Source organism: Elephas maximus, chromosome 9 (genome assembly GCF_024166365.1).
Source record: "Elephas maximus indicus isolate mEleMax1 chromosome 9, mEleMax1 primary haplotype, whole genome shotgun sequence".
NCBI classification, from domain to species: domain Eukaryota; kingdom Metazoa; phylum Chordata; class Mammalia; order Proboscidea; family Elephantidae; genus Elephas; species Elephas maximus.
In genome coordinates, this window is record NC_064827.1 from 49,181,523 (window position 1) to 49,200,963 (window position 19,441).

The 19,441-nt window shown below is 44.1% G+C and overlaps 1 protein-coding gene across 1 annotated transcript in view; it reads left to right on the top strand.

Annotated features, from left to right (window-relative positions):
- Nucleotides 1-19,231, top strand: part of SEC61B (SEC61 translocon subunit beta) — a 91,907-nt gene extending 72,676 nt beyond the window's left edge. The window contains exon 4 of the mRNA XM_049897282.1: nt 19,041-19,231. Coding sequence (XP_049753239.1) covers nt 19,041-19,086 — 46 coding nt within the window. The 3' untranslated portion in view covers nt 19,087-19,231. The remainder of the gene's footprint in view (nt 1-19,040) is intronic.
- Nucleotides 19,232-19,441: the final 210 nt, after the last annotated feature.

Here is a 19,441-nt window from a genome sequence, read left to right on the forward strand (position 1 = left end):
ATTATCATCTACACCACATTTTCACATTCTTCGTCTTATGCAACTCTCACAGCCACACTGAGAAGGCAGACAGATTACTCTTAATTATACTGATGAGGGAACTGAGGTTCGCTCAGTTAAGGCTAACAAGGGCACACTTAACGTTATCTCAAAGGAATCCCTCTAAAAATTTCATAAGGTTTTCAGTGGCTATGACCTTTTAGAAGCAGATAGCCAGGCCTTTCTTTCAAGGCTTCTCTGGGTGGAATGTAACTGCTATTTGGTTAGTACCTGAGTGCTCAAACATTTGTGCCCCCCAGGGACTCTTAGGTCCTGCCAGGACCTCAGAATGATGTCTGCAAGAGCTGGCCAGATAAGGAAGGTCCAGCCTCCTATGTTTCAAGGGCTCAGTGTAGACAGCATGTTGGACAGGGCTGTGAATATTCTTCCCATCTACCATCTGATTGCATTGTGAAATGGAGGTAACCCATTATCCTGCCTACTTCCCAGGGCTGTCACGGGGAGGCAGAGATGGAGAGTGTGGGTGGAAACCTCCTGTAAAAGCTACGGTGCTTCACAAAGGTCAATTACCTTCCTTTTAATACCAGGCAGTCTGAAATCGGAGGTAGAAAAGCAGGAAACATCTGTAATGAAAGCCTAAGGGAGAAGTGGGTTTTCACCTGGGCCGACTAGATGAACAGCACAGCTGGAAGGGCCCAGCGTGGCAAAGGCCAGGCCACAGGAAAGCCTGAGAACCAAGATAGAAAAAAGCCAAGTCAGGACCCAAGTACGTTCATGGTTTAAAGAATGGTTTGGGATGGAAAATTTGGCCATGGATACAGGTGATGGTGGTACAACGTGTTTAATGTATTCAACGTCTCTGAATTGTACATGCAAAAAATGTTGAATTGGCAAATGTGTTATATATATTTTTATCACACACACGAAAAAAAGACTGGATAGGAAACTAGATCATGACAGGGTGTAAAGTGTGTGCGTGTGTGTGTTCACACCTGCTCATGTTGAGGGTGATGTTGGGGAGAGGAAGGCACCGGGTGGACTTTTCTCCCAGTCAAGTGGGCCGTATTGAATTTTCCAAGCATATTCCTTCCCAAGGCCTAGGGGCCCAGAACTAGAATGTACTCTGCAGCGGGGGCTGGAAGAAATCCAGGCCCGGGGCAGCCTTCCCCTCCCTCCCCGGGCCGCCCACTCGCTGGTGGACAAGCACAAACCGGGGAGCTCTCTCCACACAGCAAGGCAGGGCTACGGAGGAACCGCTCCCGGGTAATGAGATAATTAGCTCCTTGCAGTCTTCCTGCAGGAACAAATCCGGGCCCCCATGGCATCTGTCCCCTCCTGTTCCTCCAGCTGGCCCCCTTGCCACGTGCACACCCCTCCGGGGAACCAGGCCCCGGCTGCCCGCCGCTCCCCTGCCCACTTCCGCTTCCAGCTTCCAGAAGGAGGAGGGAAGGAACCACAGGCCCGACTCCGGAGGAGTGATTTATGGCAGCGCGTGTGCCCCTGAACTCCCCGTCAAAGTTCCCCTACTGGGTTGGCAGCTCCATCTTGAAAGCTGCTTGGTAGCTGAGGCAGCATATGGACTGTTGACAGAGCAGCTGCTGGGGAAGAAGACGCTGAACGGAAGCCCTGAGGGATAAACACGAGAAACCCGTGTCACCACGTGGAGCTCAAGGTGCCTCGCTCAGCGCTCCAGCTCGCTGACTCGCACACACGTCCAGGGGCCAGGAGAGTGGTTTGGGGCTGCTGTGCCCGACCTTCAGCTTAAAATAATGATCGTCATCATCTTCATCATATTGGTAACAGCTAACATTTGTTGAGCGCTTAGTCTGTCAGCCAGTTCTGTAAACTACTTTAGGCGCATTATTCCATTTACCCCTTCAAACAACCCTCTGACAAAAGGGATGTTATTATACCTATTTTACAGATGAAAACATCGAGACTAGAGAGGTTGGGGATCTCCGACTGATCACACAGTTAGACGATGACCTAGTTCTAACTCCAAAGCGTTTGCCCTTAGCCGTTCTGTGGTTTCCTGTCCTAAGCATTTTGAGAGACAGATGGCTGTGCTACTATTGATAACTAAGGTGCACCCAGCGGTGCACTTCGCTATAGTGCATTCATTTTCTCCTTTGACCTCCAGAGCGTTAGGGCAGGTTATCAATGTTGTAATCTCAGCTTCTAGAACAGGGGCTGTCGCAGACCCATAAAAATGAATTAGGTGAATACTACATGTACAAAGCGGTCAGCCTTGGGGGAAACCGCATTCACCTCTGTCCTGCAGATGAGAAAATAGGCTCCTCAGAGAGTTTTGCCTAAGACCTCGTAGTAAACTTGGCAGAGAGGTGGCTTCAGCTTTAAACTTGGGACCACAGGCCCTTTATCTACCTGGAGTGCTTCTGGTTAAGTGGGGAAAGGTTGGGTGGGTGGAGGTGGATGGGAAAGGAGGAGGGAGAGCATAAAGCCAGGAGTGTGGTTTTTTGAGTCAGTGTTACCAATAACGTTGCTAATATCTTGGTAAATCCCCTGGCTAGAGAGCTTGGAAACCCTGGTGGCTTTGTGGTTAAGAGCTACTAACCCAAAGGTCAGCAGTTCCAGTCCACCAGGTGTTCCTTGGAAACCCTATGGGGCAGGTCTACTCTGTCCTCTAGGGTCACTATGAGTCAAAATGGACTCGACGGCAGCAGGTATTTTTTGGTAAGAAAGGTTGGAGAATATTGTTTCAATGAGCAACTAGGTTGAACTAAAAGATGTTGATTTTTTGCTTCTTGTTATCAGAGCCCTGTATGCAAGCTAAGCCTGTCCCCAGAGGCCCCAGGAAGCTGCGGTTTGAAGCGTCTCCCTCATGTCTGTCAAATGCCTTTGTCCCTGGGTGGATCGGCCACCCCAGTTGGGAATCTGGACCTTCCAGAGATGAAGATAGAAACCAAGGGCCCATTCATCACGTTGAAAGCTGATACCTGACAGAAATTCAATCCCATCTTGAGGCTGGAAACTAGGAAAGAAATGGAGTGGACCGATTTTCTTAGCCACCGGAGGGAAAACTTCCTGAGTATCACAGGCAGCACCAGGAACCACATGAATAGTGCTATGGAATAGCTAGCTCTGTTTCAGGAGAATCAGGGTGTGGCTGTTAGCAGTCTCTCACTTCCAGAATGTGATTCTGGAAGATTCTTCGCATGCATGATTCACAGTTGTAGTGCAAGCATGAATTTATCTGTGAAAGAGAAATGCTTTCTGGGACAGGGAAAATAATATATACAAACTCTTTGCTTCTTTTTAAGTTGTGAAAGGAGGGGCCTGGAAGGGGCGGGGAGCTTTGTTTGCTGCTCATAGTGATGGGGATGAAGAAGCAAGCTGGATTAGCCAAGAGAAAGCTAAATTGCTAGTGCTTTGTGGGGCTGAATTCAAGAATTTCTAAGTCATGCTGAGTCTGTGGGCATGGAGACAAGAACAGAAGCCTGCCACATCTGGATTATAAACATTTTAAAGGTCCACTGAGACCAGAGACACTTCTTCTAAATGTCTATACTCTTCTAACTTGTGAGGGACAGAGGTATTATGAATGGAGTCCTTGCATGTCAATGGAGAGGAACCAGATTCCTGGGCCCTTTTTGATTAACCCATCCCTACCTTTCTAGCCTGCCCTCAACTGGTCTCCCCACAACCTCTTCTGATACACTTTCACCTCTGGGTATCAGCTTATGCTAGACCTCTTACCTGGAGAGAACCTCCTGCTTCTCTGCCTACCAAACTTGTATCTGTACTTAGAAGCCCAGCTGAAATCACACCTCTTGTGTGGACTCACCCAGGCAGAGCTGGCCACTTTCTACTCTGGATTCTCATAGCACTTCACACATTCCTCTATGCCTCACACTCTCTTGCCTTTTTTTCTTTTAAGGGCCTATTTGCCACACTATGCCAGAGAGGAGGACTTGCTTCCTACTCCCTTCTAGAGATCCAAGAACCTTGTAGGTTCTGGTGCTTTAGCTGTTGTCTTTTGAATGAACGCTAAGCATGACATCCAACCTGCTGGCAGCCTCAGGCTGGTTTTATTTTGTATTATTCGTTTTGTATAAACTCCCAAGGGAACTTTGAAAGACCAACAGGACCCTGGGGATGCGAGACTCCTGAGACTTTTCCCATCCTGAGTTGCTCTTCCAGCAAAAATATGCACCCCGATAAAACGTCTGCCTGAGCCAAAGCTGGGTCCCAGCAGGAGGGAGAGCTGGATGGAGCCAGCAGATCTTGTCTCCAAAGACCTCCATGAGGCCTTTTTGAGCCATGATCGCTCCCTTCTCCGGCCTTCTGGAGCGCTGTTAGTGCTGTTATCATTCCCGTTATCCAAGTCTGACCTGAGGAATTTGGGCCAGTCAGTGCTGGCTTCTCAGTCATTTCACTAACCCTGGAGCTATGACGAGAGTTGTTCAGCCCCAGGTTCCTTTGCATGTGATTAATGAAGCTGCTGACTTCATAGGATGATTACAAGGTGTTATGGATGGAATTGTGTCCCCCCAAAATGTGTGTCAACTTGGTTAGGCCATGATTCCCAGTATTGTGTGATTGTCCACCATTTTGTCATCTGTCATGATTTTCCTATGTGTTGTAAATCCTACTTCTGTGATGCTAATGAGGGAGGATTAGAGGCAGTTATGTTAATGAGGCAGGACTCAATCTATAAGATTAGACTATTTTCAGTCAATCTCTTTTGAGATATAAAACAGAGAAACAGGGGGACCTCATACCACCAAGAAAGCGGTGCTAGGAGCAGAGCATGTCCTTTGGACCTGAGGTTCCTGTGCTGAGAAGCTCCTAGACCAGGGGAAGATTGATGACAAGGACCTTCCCCTAGGGTCAAAAGAGAAATCCTCCCCTGGAGCTGGCACCCTGAGTTTGGACTTCTAGCCTCCTAGATTGTGAGAGAATAAACTTGTGTTAAGGCCATCCACTTGTGGTGTTTCTGTTATAGCAGCACTAGATAACCAAGACACAAGGATTAGATGAGGTGTTATTTATTTATCTACTTGCTTATTTATACCGTTTTACTGTGGTATAACTAATATAGAATGAAGTGCATGAATCTTACTGTAAGCTTGATTCTTTTTTTAAAATCGTATACACCTGGTTAACTGCCATCCAGATCTAGAACTAAATGAGATTTTAAAAGCTGACTTTTGCTTATAAACTGTAAAGTGCTGAAGAAATGTTGGTTTTGAATATTACCAGGAGGTGGAGCCTCTTTCCCATTAAATACCTCTCCTACAACTTCTAGGTTTCTAGAAATCATTAGCACCAGTTCCAACCCTCCTAGCAAATTGTTGTAGGTGCTGAGACCTCAACACCCCAGCTGTCAGTGTGGTCTAGAAGACACTCACTCACCACAGCTCCAGAGACCACTGCTCTGGGTCACGTAGCCCCTGTACCTATCCCCTTAGGCAGCAGGATGGCCTTACAAAATGAGGCCAGTGACGACACATCTGTCACGCAGTTTTAATTCAATACAACTTGATTCAAAAGACGTGTCCTGATTATCAGATCCTGGGTGGAGAAGGCAGAAGCAGCTGCCTAGGTGGGGCCCTGGGGGCTGTGGATACGTTAGAACATACTTGTGAACTAAAGCCCGTGGAGACACAGGCTTCAATTGTCACCCTTCTCTGTTACTCTTGGGACCCCCTTCCTGACAGTTCCAGGACCCTTGTCTCCAGTGCTGATCACTCCTCTGGACTGGAACCAGCTTCTCCACTTACCTGCGAGGCAGCTCCACCTGGCTCCTTCATGGCCCCGCCGGCTCAGTGTGTCCCCAAGAAAACTCACCTTCTTGCTTCCTAAACTCCTTCTTCTCCTGGGTGCCCTCTCCCTCCTTCATTTGTGACATTACTAACCCCCAATCACCCAATTAAAGCCACATCTGAGGGTCAAATCTGCCCTTGCCACGGTGAGTCCTTCTGGGCCTTCTCTGCCATCACCACCACCATTACCTCTGGAGATCTGCTAGGATCCTCCTACTTGGCTCTCTGGCAGTGCTGGAATCCGCTCCCCTTTTCTCTGCGGAATCTTACCTAACTTTCAAGACCTAGAAAAATGCTTCTGCCTATGGAAGTACTCCCTGATTCCTTCAAATACATGTTACTTGTCTCCTCTGCCTTTCGATGGATGTCCCCCTTTATCAGAGCCCCCTTAAGGGCCTCTTGACATTTTCTAGGTTTTCTCACTCTTTTCTCTCCCTGTCTGCTGGTGCCTAGTGTGGTGTCTGCCCCACGGCGTTGGTGAATGAATGGATGAGTGCTGCGTTAATGATTAGATGGCGACAGTACAGGCAAAGTCACTGAGCTATTCATCATACTTTCAGGGACCCAAGCCTCTTTTAAAAGGCCAGGATATGCTAATTCAATGGGGGCTTCCTTCATCTTCTCCATCGCTGACCCTTGTGCTTAACAGAAAAGGATAGATGCCTGATACCTCTCACTCCTTGAAAATGCTGAGTCTGGAGAAACTTTGTCATAATTACCTACCGACTTGAAAGTACAACCTAAGTAATTTGCCTTTAAGTGATCTTAAATTAATATAAATAATGAAGTATGCTCAGAATACTCAAGTACTGGTACATCCAATTGAACACAATTAAAACTAAGATGGATTTATTAGTATTGTGACTATTATTGATTAAAACGGTAATGATAAATAAGGAGAAATGTTAAGTACAACAGGGAATCGGTAATATTTCTTCAAAGTAATCATTTTGCTGTGACTACCCAATTATTAGTACATTTAATGTGTTATTCAGAGCAATTAATTACCCACTTTGCTTCTGGGAAGGCATTAGGAAAAATTGCTTTCTGCTTGGAGTGTGAGTTGCTTGGGAGAGGGACTGGGAGAAGCCCCTGCTGGCTGGGAGCCTCTGAAAAGAAGACCATGCTCTTTGGGGATGTGGGCCCAGGAGCTCTGATATAAGCTGCAAATGCCCTTGGGGGAGGAAGGGACACAACGGATACCAGGTCCTGAGCTTGAGAGTGAGTTGCCTTTGTAGCTGTGGGTGGTGATGGGAGCAATCTGAGTGTGGTATCAGGAAACCTGGCTTGAGTCTTGACTGGGGCACATAGTTATGTGACCTCAGTTAAGTCGCAGCACCTCCTTGTACTTGTTGTTGTCAGTAGCCATTGAGTTGTCTCCAACTCATGGCTATCCCATGTACAACAGAATGAAAATGTTGCCAGGTCCTATGCCATCTTCATGATCCTTGGTATGCTTAAGTCCATCGTTGTGCCATTGTATATTTTGAGTGCCTTTCAACCTAGGGGGCTCAACTTCCAGGACCATATTGGACAGTATTCTGTTGTGATCCTTAGAGTTTTCAATGGCTAATTTTTGGAAGCAGATTGCCAGGCCTTTCTTCCTAGCCTTCTTAGTCTGGAAGTTCTACTGAAACCTGTCCATCATGGGTGACCCTGCTAGTATTTGAAATACTGGCAGCATAGCTTCCAGCATCATAGCAACATGCGAGTCATCACAGTATGGCAAACTGATGGATGGGTGGTAGATGCATCTCTTAGAGGCTCATTTTTCTCGTCTGTGAAATAGGACTACTATGGCCTGCTGCAGAGATCTGTATGTGTAGGGGATCTGTCAGTGGCACAGATGTGAAGGACGACAGCAATGGCTTATCAGGAGACCCAGGTCCTCATCTAAGCTCAGTCTGGTGTGTAGACTTGCTGCTGGTTCTTGCAAACCACCTTAGGGACTTGCCTCTGGAAGCATGTCTTAGGTCCCTGATTCTTGAATGGGGAAGACTACATGCCTGCCCTCCACCCTTGCCCTCTGTCTGAACTTCACCCTATATTCCTTGACTGGCATTATACAACCCATGATCTTCCTTCCCCATCCTTGCTAGGAAGGCTGTTAGACAGGTGAGATGAACTAGTTGTTGGACCTTTTTACAAAGCTTTTGCCTATCCTATTTATTCTTCCATACAACTAACTATCCTACTAGGTAAAATAGGTTTCATTAACCTCATGAAAAAAATTAAGATGCTGGGGTGTAGAGAGAGAAAGTGACTTGCCCAAGGTCATCAAGCTAAGAAGCTTGGGGATTTGAACTCAAATCCTCTAACATTGAGAACCATGCTCCCTGCCTCTTTAGCTTTCTCACATAATTGGCACATTTCCTTATCCCTGGAGCCCTCTGGCTCCCACCCCTCCTGAATGCCAAGGGTTCACTGTATTGTTTCATAAAGCTAATTGCTAGTTTTTACATAAAGGCTTTATTTTATGAGCTCCAAATTGCCCAAATTAGATTTTATTAAGCTCACACGTATGATTTTCCTTGTTTTTATTAAAATTAAGTTCACTCATTTGCCATTTGCAAGGGAGTTTGAAATTAGGATCACTTTGTATCCACGGAAACATAGGGAGAATTTTATATGTGATCAGACTTTTCCCCACAGAATGGGGAAAAAAGGCAGCTGGTAATTATGTACGTAATTCATAGGCAAGCTCCTGAAGCACAATGGCCCTGCTCTTCTGCCTCGTGGCTGACAGTTTACGACAGACAGCTCTTTCTGGCATCCGCCTGTGGTGGGGAGGGCTGGGCAGGAAGGTGGCGGGGGAGGAGCTGGTACCCGTTCCAGCTCTGCCTCTTTGACTCATTCTGTAGCTTTGGGTGAGGCGTGTTTCTTGTTCTGGGCCTCAATTTCCCCATCTATACAATGGGGGTTGAGGAAGTTGTTGTTAGCTGTTGCTCAGTCAACCTGTGACTTACGGTGACCCCTTGCACGACAGAATGAACCACTGCCTGGTCCTGCACCACTCCCCTGATCAATTGCTGATTGGACAGCTGTGAGCCACAGAGTTTTCATTGGCTGATTTTTGTAAGTAGCTTGCCAGGACCTTCTTCCTAGTGTGTCTTAGTCTGAAAGCTCTGCTGAAACCTGTTCAGCGTGATGGCAACGTATGAGCCTCCAATGACAGACAAGTGGCGGCTGTGCATGACGTGCATTGGCCTGGACTCGAGCCTTAGTCTCCTGCATGGGAGGTGAGAATTCTACCACTGAACCACCACTGTCCCCTTAAAGAGGTTAGGCGTGGCAGAAAGGTTTATCCCATGTGTTAATTCTGATTGTTGATATCGAATGGCTATACTGCTGTGATGGGAAAGATTTTTTTTTAATTGTGCTTTAAGTGAAAGTTTACAGATCGAGTCAGTCTCTCATACAAAAATTTATATATACCTTGCTATATACTCCTAGTTGCTCTAATGAGACAGCACACTGCTTCTCTCCACCCTGTATTCCCCAAGTCCATTCAGCCAGCTCCTGTGCCCCTCTGCCTTCTCATCTCCCCTCCAGACAGGAGCTGCCCACGTAGTCTCATGTGTCTACTTGAGCCCAGAAGCTCACTCCTCACCAGTATCATTTTCTGTCTTACAGTCCAGTCCAATCCCTGTCTGAAGTGTTGGCTTTGGGAATGAGCTAACAGAGGGTCTGGGGACCATGACGTCCAGGGTCCCTCTAGTTTCAGTCAGACCATTAAGTCTGGTCTTCTTTGAGAATTTGAGGTCTGCATCCCACTGCTGTCCTGCTTTGTGATGGGAAAGATTTTAATGCCATACCTGGGCTCAGCAGAAAAATGTATCTTGATTAACTGACTCCTTCAGCAACTACGAACTGGGTACCTCGTATGCACTAGGGAGTGGGGAGAGGAGAACAAATTAAAAGAGGCCTCTGTTCTCAAGAAGCAGTGGGAAGAAACAACAATAATAAGAAAAACAAATGAATAAACAGATTTTAAAAATGATGATATGACAGAAGGTAAATTAGGGAAGAGGATGCCACTCTAGATTGGGGGGTCAGCAAAGAGATCTCTGAGGAGGTGACATTAGAGCTGAGAGTTGAATGACGGGAAGATCTGCCATAAGATCTGGCCGCAGATAACCCCAGACCAGCAAATGGGCTGGCTGCAAGGCAGGATGGCACTTGGCATGTTCAAGAAACAGAGAGGAGGCCAGTGTGGGAGGGGAAGTAGGGGTGGACTTAGAAAGCTAGACAGTGGCTAGATGGTGATTGATTAGTTATGTCTGCCATTACCATGGGAGAGGAGAGTGGCATTGTGTGTCCCCCGTTTGCAATCTCTGGACTAAATGATCTCAGCACTGATATTCACGGATCCTGCTGGCAAGAGCCTGAAAGGGAGTATTACTTCCACTTAGGTGGATTGGTGGGGGGAAGGGTTACTTAGGGAGAGGGTGGCATTTGAACTGGGCTTTGAAAGATGCACAGTGTATACCAAAGGGTGCATGCCCCTGTCCCTAGCACCCGGTTTTGTCTTGCAATGTCTGAGATGTACTCCTCCTTCAACACTTTAGGCTAGGGATAGCCTGGCATGGGTCAGGAAGATTGTCTGTGGAGGCAGAGAGTCTGAGTTCAAGGCTACACTCTGCTGTTCATTAGCCACGTGGCTTAGCCAGGTCACTTTGGTTTTTCTGAGCCATGGTTCCCTCATCTTAAAAGTGGAACAGTAATAAAACTTAGCGCTCAGAGTTTTGTGAGAATTAATAAATGAGCACAAGGGACTTTAAAAAATGTGATACCAACATTTCAATATTTATAGTTTACATATTAGACAATTATAAGGTTTATACTATAACTATTATTAGGACTATTTAATTTTTATTATAATTAGGATGACTCCTGACAGCTGCCCCTCAGGAGAATTTCACATTATTTTTTTCTTGTGTGTAAATTGACACAGATTTTATAGGAAACAATTAGCAGTACGCACCAATGGCCTGAAAAAAGTTTGTTGTTTCTTTTTACCCAAGAATTCTACTTCTAAATATTTCTCAAAAAGCAATAAGTGGACTTCTACTTTTGGTTACGAAGGAGTAGCTTGTAGCAACCTCATGCTCCTGTTAAGAACCACTGGAAATGCTGAACAAAATACAAAAGAAAAATGGTATATATTCATACAGCAATGCAAATGAATGAACTGTTATCAGTAAAAACATGGCCAAGTCTCACAAAGATAAGGCCAAGCATAAGAAGCCACATACAAAATTGTACAAATTCTTCTTTATGTAAAAAGTTTTGTATAAAATCCAATCTACTGTGTTAAAAGTTAGGATAGTGTTATCCTGGGGGGAGGTGTGGCAACCAGAAGGGCAGATGAGAGAGGCTGGATTTTGATAGTATTCTGATTCTAGATGTGGGTGGTGGTCCTGTAGGGTGTTCATTTGTGAAAACTCATGAAACAGTACACTTTCATTTTGTATACTTCTCTATCTACCTGGTACACTTCGATTAAAAAAAGCTTAAATAAAATAATAATTGTGTATATGAGCAAAGCTGCATGAATAAAGATGTTTATTGGTGTTTCATGTGTAATTGTGAAAAATAGAACTAATCAAACAGTCCAAAAAAGGGGAAATATTTAAATGAAATATGATTCACCATATGATGGGAAATGATACCATCTTAGAAAATGATGTTTTCAAAAAATTTTTAACCCTCTGAGAAAATTTTAACATTATTAACATTAATTGAATAAAGTACCATGACCATTGTGTATAGAATTTGAGCTCAGGTTAATTGGGCTACTGCTTAGCCTTGGAGAACTGAGGGGGATGGGAGAGACCTGAGCGTGAGATAGACTCACTTTTCTTACAGGCTTCCCCAGAAAATGGAACAATTTAAACTGCCTGCACACTACCAGCTTTTTCTAATCTCCAAGGGAAGTTAGGCCGACCCCGTTCCCTGCTATTCCTAGTTCTCGTCCCTCTAAGAGCACCACTATCCTTTAACTTCCTCCTTCAAATCTCTGCCATCTTGGGGAACTCCAACCAGGGGAGCTTGTTCTCCCCTCCAGAGCTGCTTGCTGCTTCTCCTCAGCAGGACTGCATTCCAGTCTGAGTTATCTGGTCTGGATAGCACCCAGAAGACTCCTGTTGAATGCTTCTCTTCCAGGTCTCAGAGTCGGTACAGGTGAAAGTCATGGAGAAGAAGAGAAACATTTTCCTACCTGTCCTGTAGTTTACAAAACTGCTCCTGCCCACCCTGTTATTCAGAAAAGTATTGCTGTTGGCTGCCATTTACTCATGGCTACCCTATGTGTTACCGAGTAGAACTATTCCTTAGGGTTTCCTTGGCTGTAAGCTTTATGGAAGAGATTCCAGGTCTTTCTTCCACAGAGCTGCTGAATGGGTTCAACCACCAACCTTTAGGTTAGGAGCCAATCTCAAACTGCTTGCACCACCCAGGCTCCTAAAGTCCTATTAGTAACTCTTCTCATCTTCCTTTCTACTCTGCTACCCGCCCCGCAACCCCCGGCCAGTCTTATTGGACTAAATATGGCTGCTCTCTTAATTACACGAAGCTGGGAGAAGCTTTGTAATCACCACATGCTAGAGCCTGATAATGTTCTCATCTAAGTGTCTTCCTCCTCTCTCATGAATGGGAATGGAGTGAGGAGATGCTTTCCAAATTTTCTACAATGAATTTTGATTACTTTTATAATCAGAAATCATATTAAATAACGTTCTTTATCTCTGTTGGAGTCCTGGTGGTGCAGTGGTTAAGAGCTGGACTGTTAACCAAAAGGTTGGCTGTTCAAATCCACCAGCTGCTCCTCGGAAACCCTATGGAGCATTCCTACTCTGTCCTATAGGGTCACTAGAGCTTGGCTGCTAACCTGAAGGTCAGCAGTTTGAATCCACCAGTCGCTCCTTGGAAACCCTATGGGGCAGCTCTGCTCTGTCCTGTAGGATCGCTATGAGTTGGAATCGACTCCACAACAACGGCTTTGGTTTTTCTTGCTATTATCTCCTTTAGTACTTGAAACCCGTTAAACCAAACCTATTGCTGTTGAGTTGATTCCGACTCACAGCAACCATAGGACAGAGTAGAACTGCCCCATAGGGTGTCCAAGGAGCAGCTGATGGATTTGAACTGCCAACCTTTTGGTTAGCAACCAATCCCTAAACCACTGCACCAATCAGGGCCCCATTAGTATTTTAGATCAGTGCTCAATTTCAATGTGCTGGGCCTACAAATCACCTGGAGGTCTTGTTAAAATGCAGATTCTGATTGGTAAGAGTAGGGTGGGGCCCGGGATTTGGCATTTCTCACACGTTTCCAAGGGGATGCCCATGCTGCTGGTAGAGATCACGCTCCAAGGAGCAAAGTGATAGAGGACACACACAAACAAACACACACAGCGAGAGCTCTCCTCATTCCTCACTGCCCCCCGCTCTGCCCCATATTTCACAGGCCTTCATATTTTGCGGGACTTTTAGTGTAATGATGACAGAGTTTTCAGGAAGACTAGAATCTACACATGTATCAGAGCTAAACGAAGCAGTTTGACAGCTACAGTTTTTGGACTTGAGCTTAATTCCCAAGCTATTAAAATGATTTTAGAAAATCTACACATCAACATGCAAAATGCTTATGACATTTGATGTGGGGTGGCAGAATAAAAATATGATTCCTTTATTTAATTTATTTTTTTTTAGTATATGGCTGAATAGAAGAGAATATGGAAAAAGTGCACTTTTGTTAAACAATTGTTTGCTTAATAAATATATATATTATAATAAATATGTATTTAAAAGAGAGTCACTAATATTATATTACAGACAACAAAGCCAATGGAAAATTTCATTCAGGAGGTCAGGTCTTTGATAAAAACTGTTGAGACTTCTCCCTTTTACAGAACGTTTAAGTACTTTGAATTTCGGGGGGCCCTTACTGTCTGTTGAAGGAGCCCTGGTGGTGTAGTGGTTAAAGTACTTGGCTGCTAACAGAAAGGTCGGCAGTTGAACCCACCAGCTACTCTGTGGGAGAAAGATGTGGCAGTCTGCTTCCGTAAGGGATTTACAGCCTTGGAAATCCTATGGGGCAGTTTTACTCTGTCCTATAGGGTCGCTATGAGTTGGAATCGACTGGACAGCAACGAGTTTTTTTCTTTTTTAATGGCCTGTTGATGAGACCTGGCGGTGCAATTGTTAAGAGCTGGCTGGTAACCATAAGTTTGAACCCACCAGCCGCTCGATGGGAGAAAAGACCTGGCAATCTGCTCCCATCAAGATTACAGCCTAGAAAACCCTCCGAGGCTCTTCTACTCTGTCCTGTAGGGTTGGAACCCACTCGACGGCACACCACCACCAGCACCACCACCACCAGCACCACCAGCACCACCAGCACCACCACCACCACCACCACCACCACCACCACCACCACCACCACCACCAGCACCACCACCAGCATCACCACCACCACCACCACCACCACGACGTGGTCTGTTGGTTCAATCTCTGAAACATTATAAGGATCTTTGTGTCCTGGAACCTTGACATATGATACCCTAGGCTCTCTTTAACTTTGGTAACTGATAAGCAACCCTAGAAGTCTTCCTCAAAGATTACGACTACCTTTGGGAGAGGCCCAATGTGGAGAGTGGTGGGTAGAGGCAGATGCTCAAAAGCTCAACTAGGAAAGCCAGGCTTCCCAGTTCGAATTTTATTTGTTCACACTAAGATTCTTTTGTTCAGAGCAGATTGGCACCAAAATTTGCATCGTAGAAAAAGGATTCACGTTTGAGTAAAAACAATGGGAATAGCACAGCTCATTTCTCAAAGGTCCTTCCTACCTCCACTACCACCCACTCAAATTCTCTATTTCTAATCTTTCAGGGGCAGAAAAGCCCAGTGGTTCTGATTACTACTTACTGGACAAGAGGCAAAAACCTCAGGATAAAGGGGCTGAGCCCACAGCAGAGACTTCGAGAGAGCTTGTCTGAGGTTTGCCCATTTCTGGGTTAGGGACAGTGTTCCTGAACGTCGAAGTTACCAGATTAGAGTCTGGTACAGGTGGGGTGTAAGTGGGGTACTACTGGCTATTTTGAATGAGCTGGATTGATGTAGAAAGAGCATGTATTTTAGAGTCAAAAACCCGTGTTTGGTCTTTGCCTCTTGCTAGCTATGGGACTTTGGGCAGCCTAATACACTTTCTGGGTCTGTTTCCTTACTTTTGGAATGGGATGATAATCCTTGTTTTGTATAACTGCTAGGGTTATTGTAAAGATCAATTGAATGATAGATTTGAAGTATTTGATAATTGCAAAATATTATGCTTGTAAGTTGTTTTGATTATTAGTAATGCATTGCAATTTTAAATTTCATTTTGGGGTCTTAAGCATTGACTCCAACAGGCTTAAAATTATTTAGGGAAAGATTTATAGGCTTCTAAGATCTCACCATTAAGTATTTAACTACTGAAGGTTTCTGATAGATATCCTTTTATATGCCAAGGAACTATTCTTAACTTACTGAGATTTAAAAAAATTAATTCTGAATGTTGAATTTTATTGAACGCTTTTTTGTATTTATCGAGATAATTAATATTATTTAATTTCTAAATGTGTTGTATTACAGTACTAATTTCTTTAATGTTGAATTGTCCTTTGCTGCTTGGATAACCTCTCCTTGGATAATTGTATTCTTTGATATACTATTGGATATGATTTGTTAATATTTATAATTTAAGGTGTTTACATCATTGTTGTTCCTAAATGACAATTGCCCATACTTTCCTTTGCTTCTTACTCTTCTTGTTCTCATCTCTTTAGTGTTATTCTGTTGTGAATTGTAGAGTATTTGTTACTCTAGCCTTCTTACTACGCTTCAAACATGTCAAGCTTTTTCACATCTCAATGCCAATATACACTTATCTCTTCCTTTGGCCGGAATACCTTTCCCTGAGGTGTTTGGGTGGCCTGGTGAAATATCATCACCTTATCTAGGCTAGGCACTTCCCATCCTTCTCTCCCCCTTTGTCATGTTTAATGCCCTCTATTTTCTTTTTTTTTTTATGGCACTATTCATATTATAAAATACTTTCTTTACTAATTTATTTCCTTGTTTATCACCTGTCTTCTACTAAGATTTAGTTTCATGAGAGCGGGGCATTGTCTCTTTGGCCATGGCTGCATGTCACACAGTAGATGTTCAGGATATAGTTATTGAAATAATGAGTTTTTTTGTTTTTTTTGTCATTGTTGTTTTCAAACAAGGTTCATGGGAGACAAAAACTGCCAGTTTCTTCAGGTTTGAAAAATATTTCAATGTTGTCATCTTTGTTCTATGCTGGTTGGTTGGGTATAAAAACAAAACCAAAAACAGTTCAGTTGCTGTTGAGTTGATTCCAACTCGTGGCAACCCCATGTGTTGCAGAGTATAACTGTGCTCCGTAGAATTTTCAAGGCTGTGACTTTTCGGAAGCAGATCGTCAGGCCTGTCTTCTGAGGCACATTTGGGCGAGTTTGAAAAGGCAATCTTTTGGTTAGTAGTTGAATGCTTAACTGTTTGCACCACCCAGGGGATCTCATGGTTGGGTATAAACCTTTCATATTTAAGTGCCAGTTTCTGAATTTTAAAATGGGAATAATATAGGCACCCATGATCTGGTGTTTAAGAGCACTAATAAGAAATGTGTATACCGTCCTTATCACAGTGCTACGCATGGAGTTAGGGTTCAGTAAATGCTAGCTATTACTGTTATGAGGTTCCAGTCCTGACCCCCTCATGCGATACCTGAGTGGTCTCACTGAGTCTCTGTTTTTCCTCCCTGTCAAATGTGGGCAGTAATTCCCACTCTGCTTATTTCGTAGGGTGATATGAGGATCAAACGAGAGCATAGAATTTTGAAAATGATTAAGTAATACAAGAATATTGTGATTCTTTCCTGCCACAGCGAAGAAAGAGCCCGTTTAAAGGTCCAGTGGGCAGAGTACAGACCGGAAGCTGGACAGACCTGGGCTTGAATCCTGAATTTTATCAGCGTGACTTTGGACAAATCATAAACCCTGTAATCTTCATTTTGGTTGTAATTGCTATTCACTCTATAAAATAGGAGCTAATGATACCCATTTCATGAAGACACTGTGGGAATTAAATGAAATCAAATATCTAAAAAACTCACTTCAGCATTTTCTCTCAAAAGCGGGCATTTAATAAATGATATCTATTAATATTATATTTGTCTATGAAAAGGGCTGGCAAGCCATGATTTAGAATATTCTCTTTCCAATTTTCCATCATCAAAATAATCACGCTTCGCACATCCTCACTGGCAGATTTCACAGCTAGTGGATTCAGGAAAATTTATTTATTTGAATAACAAATCTTTGCCCAATTCCAAGACCTGCACATTCAAGTGAGGGTTGTTGTAGATCTAGTGTGGGGTGGGTAGCAGAAGATGTGGTGGCAATGGCAACAGAGCTAACTTGTGTGGGGCGCTCACAGTGTGCTGGGGCTGTGCAAAGAGCTTCACAGGCACTACAGATAAGGAAGCAGAGGCTCAGAGAGGCTAGATGACTTGCCCAAGCCCACACAGCTAATCAGAGGCAAGACCAGACTGGAGCCAGCAGCTCGACTGCGGAACCTGTACTGTGTATCAGAATTTATGGAACGCAGGCATTTGGGCATCGCAGCTCTCCTCTCGAAGCTCGTAGCACCTCTGAGAGAGGAAGCAAGGGGCCTGACATCCTCTCCAGAGCAAAGGGAGAGCCCCCAGGCTGCCAACGAGTCACTTTCATGGGTACAGGCAAGGAAGGATTACCCAATAAGCAAGGTATGCACGGGTTTACCTGTGCTTACTTATTAATCTGTAGTGTGCAATTTTACTTGTTTTTCACCACATCAAAGATGTGAAATCCAGGTGAAATTGCACACTATAGATTAGTAAGTAAACATGGTTAAGCCTGTGCGTACCTTTCTTGCTAGTTAATCCGTCCCTGGCTATAGGTTACTGGCTCATGGTATGTGCTTTGACAAATACTTTTTTGAATGGATGAATAATCAACAAACAAATGAACAAAACAAATGTAGTCTTCCTCTGAAAGAGACCGCTGTAAACAGACAAAGTACGCTGGGAAATACACAGAAATAACTATACCATTCATTTTTAACCCCAAACTATAACTAATGCTCAATCTTGGTATCTATTATTGCATATGTTACCTTCTATTAATTATATTAATATATGTGGCAACCTGGCTAGCTGCTCACAAAACCGAGGCTACGTTTCCCAGCTTTCCTCCCACTATTGTTAGCTGCCAACTCATGGAAACCCCAGGCACCATGGAAGGAAATGCTGCCCGGGTTTGCACCATCCCCGTGATGGGCTGTAGATGGGATTTGTTGTGACTCCTAGAGTTTTCACTGGCTGATTTTTGGAAGTAGACCATCTTAGTCTGGAAGGTCTGCTGAAACCTGTTTAACATCATAGCAACCTGCAAGCCTCCACTGAGATGGTGGTGGCTGTGCCTTAGGTCCATTGGCTGGGAATCGATCCTGGGTCTTCCACATGGAAGGCAAGAGTTCTACCACTAAACCACTAGTGCCTCATTTCCTTACACTTATATGTGCTTTAAAACTAATATTTTGCCATGAAATGTGAGTGGAATGATGTGTAGGTGGTTAAGAGATAAGTGTGTTTCATCTCCCCCCTTTCAATTTTCACATCTACTGGCTAAATGCCGAGGACCTTGAAGGCCATAGGACAAGGACTGAGTCATGATATGGAAGGAGCCGGGGTCCCTGGAAGGCTGCTGACCAACCAGAAACACCTGCATTGGATGTTCACTTGAATGAAAAATAAGCTTTCCTTGCGTTGAGCCACTGAAATTTGAGAATTTGTTTCAACTGCTAGCATTACCCTAACTACTCAGCACTTTTCAGTTCATTCTGAATTGTCTTGTCGCTTCACAGAGTTTAGATCACACATAAGCTGGTTCATTTTGTTGTTGATATACTTGTGAAAGTATAATTAGTAAATAATGGGTGTGTAAGAAAGACGCCCTGGACGTTCCTTCTCTCCCTCCACTAAAAGTATGTATTGAATTGTGTCCCCCCAAAAGAAATGTAGAGGTCTCAATCCCTGTACCTGTAAATATAACCCTGTTTGGAAACAGGGTTTTTCTTGTGTTATGTTTATAAGGTCACACCAGTGTAGAGTGGGTCCTAAATCTAATTATTTCTGAATGATGTCTTATAGAAAAAGCAGAAGAGACACACACAAGGGGAAGACAGATGCCATATGAGGACCTGTCTACATGCAAAGGAACGCCAAGAATTGCCAGTGGTCACCAGGAACTTAAGAGAGGGGCCCACAGAAGGAATGGACATAGCTGAGAACCTGATTTGGACTTTTAAGCCTCCAGAGTTGTGAGAAAATAAATTTCTGTTCTTTAAAGGCAGCCACTTGTGTTTTCTGTTATGGCAGCAGTAGGTAACTAAGACAGATGGACATCCCCAACAAAAGTGATTTCATGGAATTTTTTAGCCTTTTATTATAGGAAAGTTTAAACATTTACAAAACCAGAGAGGGTAGTGTAATGAAACTCAGTGTTTTTAGCTTTCACCATTTTCAACTCACCACTCTTGTTTATCTATAAC